This window comes from Phaenicophaeus curvirostris, chromosome 7 (assembly GCF_032191515.1).
Source record: "Phaenicophaeus curvirostris isolate KB17595 chromosome 7, BPBGC_Pcur_1.0, whole genome shotgun sequence".
Taxonomy (NCBI): domain Eukaryota; kingdom Metazoa; phylum Chordata; class Aves; order Cuculiformes; family Cuculidae; genus Phaenicophaeus; species Phaenicophaeus curvirostris.
In genome coordinates this window covers 19,194,822-19,202,233 of record NC_091398.1, presented here as the reverse complement: position 1 = coordinate 19,202,233, position 7,412 = coordinate 19,194,822, and the positions used below count along the sequence as shown (strand labels likewise).

General features: G+C 40.7%; 1 protein-coding gene across 1 annotated transcript; it reads left to right on the top strand.

Moving 5' to 3' along the window:
* The first annotated feature begins 16 nt into the window (after positions 1-16).
* SCRN3 (secernin 3) lies at positions 17-7,022 on the top strand. The gene is made up of 7 exons (XM_069861092.1): positions 17-206; positions 289-470; positions 994-1,193; positions 1,862-2,074; positions 4,689-4,851; positions 5,198-5,378; positions 6,154-7,022. The coding sequence occupies exons 1-7, from the start codon at positions 36-38 to the stop codon at positions 6,307-6,309; spliced, it is 1,266 nt and encodes a 421-aa protein (XP_069717193.1). The 5' UTR covers positions 17-35; the 3' UTR covers positions 6,310-7,022.
* Positions 7,023-7,412: the final 390 nt, after the last annotated feature.

Sequence of the window (7,412 nt, the reverse complement as noted above, 5' to 3'; positions counted from 1 at the left end):
TTCCTGCGGCCGCGCGGTATCGCCCCGCAGCCAACATGGCGGCCCGGTCGCCACCGCCCCGTTCCTGCGACACCTTCGTGGCGCTGCCGCCCGCCGCGGCGGGGGCCCGCGTGGTCTTCGGGAAGAACTCGGACCGCCCGGCGGACGAGGTGCAGGAGATCGTGTTCTTCCCGAGCGCCGCGCACCCGCCAGGCGCCGCGCTGCAGGTGAGCCGGGCGGCTGCGCCCGCCCCCCCGCTCCCCGTCCCGGTGCCTCCCGGCGGGGCCGCGGCTGACCGGCCTCTCGCAGTGCACCTACCTGGAGGTGGAGCAGGCGGAGCGGACCCACGCCGTGGTGCTGAGCCGCCCCGCCTGGCTCTGGGGTGCGGAGATGGGCGCCAACGAGCACGGCGTGTGCATCGGCAACGAAGCCGTGTGGGGCCGGGAGGAGGTCGACGACGGCGAGGCGCTCCTCGGCATGGACCTCGTGAGGTTGGCCAGGGAAAAGGGGACCGGGCTCATACTAAACCGAAACAGGACTCTTGACAAGAACTTCAGTAACTGGTGTTTGGGCCCTTTTCTAGGGTCTGTGTTCATTCCCTATTTCCCCATCTTTCATGCACGCACTTTTATGTTTTAGTCTCAGCCGCGCATCTCCAAGTAACTAATGCCCGCGTGTGCCTCGCTGGGTGCCAGGGTAACTCTGGCTAACCTACAGCAGGCGGTCGCCTGGGGATTGGACAGTTTGCCCCTGTCCAATACCCACACAGGACTTGTAGGTGTTTCCTAGGAGCCCTCTCCCTGCCTTTCCATACTTCCATTTGGTTGTTTTTTCCCGTGTCAAGGGTATATGGGACCTATTTCAGACAAGCCCTTTAAACGGCTTGCTCCTTTCTCTTACCGGATCGTACAAGCATCAGGTATACTCAGAAATATTATTCCATTTGTATATTCAGGCTTAACAGTTGTAGGTAAAGCTTATAGTTCCAAAAATAACATTTTCCTTTTGCTTTAGGCTTGGACTCGAAAGAGCAGACACAGCTGAAAAGGCTCTTACCATCATTGTTGACTTGCTAGAAAAACATGGACAGGGAGGAAACTGTATGGAGAGCCCCATGGCATTTACATACCATAACAGTTTCCTGATAGCTGACAGAAAGGAAGCATGGGTGCTGGAGACGTCAGGAAAGTACTGGGCAGCAGAAAAAGTAGAAGGTATGTATGATCATCTTCCCCTTAAACATTTCAAATGTAATGGCAATTAGCTGTCCTTTACTTTGTGTTTACCATTTTATTAAGGCATCATACTAGCCTCCAGATATGTACCTGTGCCTATAAAGAACAGGAATTGCTTCCTAGGGCATCAGTGTGGAGACACTAGTGGTTTCACAGAGGAGCTGAGTCACAGGGGGCCTTGCCAGAGTCAAAAATGACCACTCCTGCACTTGGAAAACAGGACAAGAAGAAGGTCAGCGTGGGAATGACAGCAGATGTATGGTCTTAAGGATGGTGGCAATCAATGACAATTTCATTTGGTGACAGGGTAATAATGACAGGGTCAGTGCGGTGGGCTGATTCTTCCGTGGCCCTAGAAGGACAAGTTCTGCCTTTGGAGGTCTAGGAGGGAGAATGTAAAGATGGGAGTAGTCAGGACTGACATGAAATATGATGTTGGCAATAGAGGTGAATGAGTCAAAACTGAGTGGCAGTGGAATTTGAGTCAGAAGGATACATGTAGCGAGGGAGAGAGGGCCAGAAATAAACCGCAGGACTTGCAGGAAACTCTTCAGTGCATAATTTGCTTTAGTAAGTTAATTTTAAACAAAATAACAAGAAAAAGTACTCAATGTATTAAAATTATTCTTTCCTCACCTTAAAAACAGGAGGTGTACGAAATATTTCCAACCAGCTCTCTATCACAACTAAGATTGACAGAGAACACCCAGAATTGAAGGAATATGCCAAAAGCAAGGGCTGGTGGGATGGGAAAAAGGAATTTGATTTTGCTGCCACATATTCTTATGTAGATACGGCCAGAATGACCACATCCAGAGGCCGATATTGTGAAGGCTATAAACTTCTGAACAAACACAAAGGTATCATTTTTGATATTGTTTTTAAGAAATGCAAAGCATTTAGTGTGCCACATTAAACCATAAATCATCAGACATCTCTCATGGGTAGTCATTTGCAAGATTTGGTGAACGAGAACTTACTAGAATAACTTTGGCTAAAGGAGAAACGCTGAACTTGACATCTTCTATCTGTTTTTGTCAATTTGTTAATGAGGAAAAATAAAAACAAGGGTCAAATATCAAACATACACATCTACATTAACAACATTGAGAAGTCACATTAGGACCATATCACTACATATTCCATAAGACCTAGCTCTGAAACATTTTGATAGGCTATATATTACTACTGTACCTCTAAGTAAAAAAAAAAAACAAAGCCCCAAAACAAAACACCAAAACCCAGAAGCTATAACAGACTCCAAACGGTTTGCAGCCACAAACAGAACCTCATGAACAATTTCAGTTTGGTACCATTCATATAGGCCTAAGACAACAGCACAGCATTCAGATGTGTATCTTAGATTTGGTTTTAGAGATTTGTTTTTACATCTTTGTAGTTTCACAAGAACTGCTACTCTAACCTTGTGTAGTCTAATAAAACGCACTGAGGGCAGAACAAAATAATTTTGTGTACTCTAAAGTAGGTGCTTCTTATCAGAACTCTATAGGAAGAAGCTATTACTCTCTTGTAACTGCATCCACCTGGCAGGCTTTCCCTGCATCTGTATTCACTTGTTCATTTTAAGTAATTAATCTGAGCCAAAATTACATTGAATCCCTGTGTTTTTTTTATTTATTTGGCTGAGCTCTGCCAGACCAGGGTTAGCCTTTAGTTAATGCATCAGAATGAATTACTTTTTGCTGTCCTGCTCTAGTGATCATGTAAATCCTGCATTCATTTTGGGAATTGCAGGTTCTGAATACTGAAAGCATTTTCATAATACCAGTATTTACTTGTATTATAACAATGTTGAGATTCTGTCAGTGTTTTCATTCTAAATCCCCATTTTCAGGCATTTACATGAACCATTTTAAAAATCACACTGGGTGTTCAGGTTATCAGCCTCATGTGGTTTCAGTTTGTTTAGATTTATTTTAAATAGGTGCCCTATCTAAAAGCTGTTTGGTTTACAGCATCAGTAAAATCACTGGTTTCTGTATCTCCCCTTCTTATTTTTTTCACTCAGTGCACAACAGGTTTTTTTCCAGGCCACCTACGTTGTGAAGACCATTTTTATATAAACATTATGTGTATTTCAAAAGACAGGGAATGTATTTCAGGAATAAAAAATAATAAAATGTCTGGTGGAAAATACACGATACCTTCTTTCCTGCTGGACAAGTTGCCAACTTACGGTTGACAAATTGACTCTTGCTTCCTTTTAATTTCTTTGATTCATCTAGCTTGCTAAATTCTTGAATTCTCTGACTTTCCAAGGCAACTATGGGAATACTTATGAGCACTTCCTTGCTGAAATGCAGTGCTGTGTGTCTGTCTACAGGCTATTTGAATCGTGTAAAAAATATATATATATACTGGAGACACCTGAATTAGCAGCAGAGTGATTATTTTAAAAGGATGCAGCAAGGCAGTTGAAAAAAAACATGAATCTTTATGCAGCTAGAACTTCAGCAAGTGAAACGCTAGAAGGTTAAACGGTAGGTGAATCTTTATGCAGCTAGAACTTCAGCAAGTGAAACGCTAGAAGGTTAAACGGTAGGTGATGTTTTTCTGCCATGAGCGTACGCTCAACAATTACACCAAATTTGAAAAGAAAACTGCAATTGCTGACTATTAGAATATTGGATTGCCTAATGATACCATGCCAGTATTTAAGCATCTGTGTATGCTACGTGAACAGCAGTATCATTTGAACACCAGATGCAGAAGTCTGTGTGGAAAGGGGTTCGTGTTTTAGCACTGTACCTCACATAGGTAGTTGATTAAGACTTCTTTACAAATGGATGTACTATTGTAGTTTCTGTTGATTGTGAGTAAATAACATGTTGTTATTCCAGTGCATCCTTACAACTATTGCTTGAAGTCTAAGTGTTCTAGGTGGTCAGGTGATTGAAATAGTAAATAAAAAAAAGTGACTGTCTTGGCATTTCATTTTCAGTTACACACAAAATTCATGCACAGTGTTATTATTTTTACATTTCCAAAGCAACTGAGTGGCATTAACTGTATACAAATACTGTTAACTGTTATAGTGATTTATGTTAACTTCCACACAGTGCTCAGAAAGTTCAACCTTTAATCAAAGCAACTAACTGTCACCTGAAGAGTTACTGTGTGAGAGACCATTTGCTAGCCATATGTATTTTACCTTTCTGGGACACACTGTATGTCATCATTCACCCTCTTTTCTAAATCATAAATGTTACAGCTCATTATCACCTACTCTTTGAAAAAAAAATTATTATTTTTCCCCAAATACTTAAGTGTGTTGCATATTAAGATATGCCATTAGAGTGTCTTTTTTTTCTGCCAACACAAATTACAACAGGTGTGCCTACTGAAGCAAAAAGCACACAGTGCAGACAGCATGCCTTTTAGTACAATAAGTAGTGTAGTATTTTGTATTTTAAGTAGTGCTGTGTGCAAATAATTGTATTGTATCTGAAACAGGTTCTATCACTTCTGAAATAATGATGGAAATTCTTCGTGACAAAGAAAGTGGCATTAATATGGAAGGTGGATTTATGACAACTGGAAGCATGGTGTCTGTGTTGCCCGAGAATCCTGATCTGCCCTGTATTCACTTCTTTACTGGAACTCCAGATCCTGCGAGGTGATGTAGCAGCAAGTAGTTAGGATAAAAAGCAGCAAATATCTAAATGTAAAGTGTTGCAATTTGTCTAACTATATTCCTTTTTGCTTTTTTTGTTTGTTCATTTTCCCCTGAAAAAGCACAATAAAAAAGTAGGAGGAACATGAGGTACATTAAAGCTATCTACCAACCCACCTAGCAAAACACTGCTATGACACTGATTTAAATATCACTAAGGAGGTTTAAGAAAGAAATCTTAAAAAAAAAAAAAGTAATTAGTAGAATGGAGAAAAATACAGCAATTTGACTCAACAATTTTAACAAAAATGTATCAGTAAAAGATCTCTGTTCTATTTTCTCTTTCTAGGTCTGTATTCAAACCTTTCATTTTTGTGCCCAATATTACTCAGTTATTAAAAACTAGCTCCCCTACATTTGGTCATGACGATCCAGTTAAGAAGCAACCACGTTTTCAGAGTAAGCCAGATCGAAGACATGAGCTCTATAAAAAACATGAAAGTGCTGCTGTAGTTATGGGAACTATCAAGGTACGTTGATTAAATTAGATTTCAATGCAAGCAGGTGGTTTATATAAGCTTCTTGCTCACATTTTGTTAATGTGATACCATTTAATGCCCTTTGATGGATTGTGAAGAACACTGTAGTGCACCAGAAGCCCATCATCTTGGCATCTGGCAGGCATATGTTTGAAACGCTAAAAATTGCAACTAGCACTTTGCTGTGGCCCCAGGCTTAGCCCTGGACAAATATCTGTACCACTCATCTTGCAAAGCAGCAGGGCCACACACACTCCTGCACTAGTCAGATAATGGAGAAGTGCTGGAGCAGTCACAGGCAAATATACAGGTCCTGAGAAGAGTGCTTAGAACTCTTCAGGACCCTGGTCTCAGGCAGTAAGGAGAACATAGCTTTTAGCATCGCTTGGTATGGACAGGAAAGGAAACAAGATCACAAAGATAGCTGCACCAAAGGTGAAGCAGGGAGGTAATTGCTTACTTTTAACAGTAGCTTCTCCTATTTAAATATATATGTTCTAAAATATAAGACATATGCCCACTTAAGTCTTGGTAGCATAAGTACCAAGAGCAGCTTTAATTTGCAGCAGCTTTTATTTTCAAGCGAGTGCTGCATATTAGGGAAGATATCTAAGAAAACCTGTCATGTGCTAACTTCTACCAACACAACTTGTACCCTAGAAACTATTAAGAGGTTAAAATAAAGACAGTGCAACAGAATTTCTTCAGCATGAACACTGCATACTCTGTATAGTCTTTAGTGATACACAGATGTTTCTTTTTGCAGGGCAAAGGTAAAGAAATGCTGAAAGAGATACAGGAGTTGGAGAAACAGAAGATAAGTGAAATGGAATCAATCCTGCAAAATGGATGTCTTGACATTAACCAAGTGGTTAACCTTTTTGCGCAGTGTGTAGAAGAAGAACTCAAAATATATAGCTAAAACTACTCTTTGAGTGTGGTAATTGTGGTTTTATGATTAGCTTCTTAACGAAGTGACTATATAGATTACATTTTATTTTCAGTATACCAGTTAGCATGGACAGTTTTAAAGATGTGGATTCATATTCAGGCCTAATAGCTTTTGATTGTATGAATGGAGCATTAGAGCTGCAGCAGAAGTAAAGGACCTGACAGAGCACATCCCCAGAAAGGCAGCAGAGCAGAGGAAGATCATTCTTTGATGATTTTTCTATGTTTAGGCAATTTCTAGAATTAGATGCTAAAGGTGGGGCTACACACATGCAGTTTTCTCCTTTTGCAAACCATTCTATCCTCGCACTGGTAAAAAGTAAGTATAGGCAAACAAAATACATATACAATGAAGTTTCCAGAATGAGAAAGAAAATCAAGAGTTCGGCAGAATTTGTTTTTCCTGACCCTCCAATGAAAGCAGAAATTAATTTGGGATACTTTGTTCAGATCCACAGCAAAAACCTAGGGGTCAGAAATGGTTCTTGAATTTTCCCGTTCTAGCGATCAGTATGTGTACCAAGTGGCAGCAGCAACTAAGACTGAGTAGCAGGTAAGACTGCCAGTAAGCTTGAGTTGTCTGAACCTTTTGTGCCTGTGTTGCCAACAAAATTTCTTAGATGTTCAATTACAGTGGTTGTTCATGAATTGGAAGGTATATTTAATAAAATTTTGCTGTATTTACCTGTTTTTCTCCTGGGTGTCTATACCTGACAATTGTGTGTATCTTTATCCTCTTTTGGATCATCAGCTGTTTCACACTACGTCTTTGATAATGTCAAAAAATCAAAAAATGCCAGGTGAAACTGGAAATACCTGGAAACCAAGGTATGAGTCAAGCTTACAGGTACCATAGCAAAACAGAGTTTCATGCTACGATGCAAATGCAGTGAAGTTACCCAGGAATGAAAGTGAAGGTGGTGGAACAGTCTTTTAAGTGAACTTCTTGGCCACTTAAACCTAGGATGGCAATTAACCAGGTTAAGTATATCAGTCTGGTTGTCAAATAGGTAAATACAGTCTGACTGTTCCTCTAGTTTGTGTGCTGTTTTTTATATACTGGTCTACAGGACC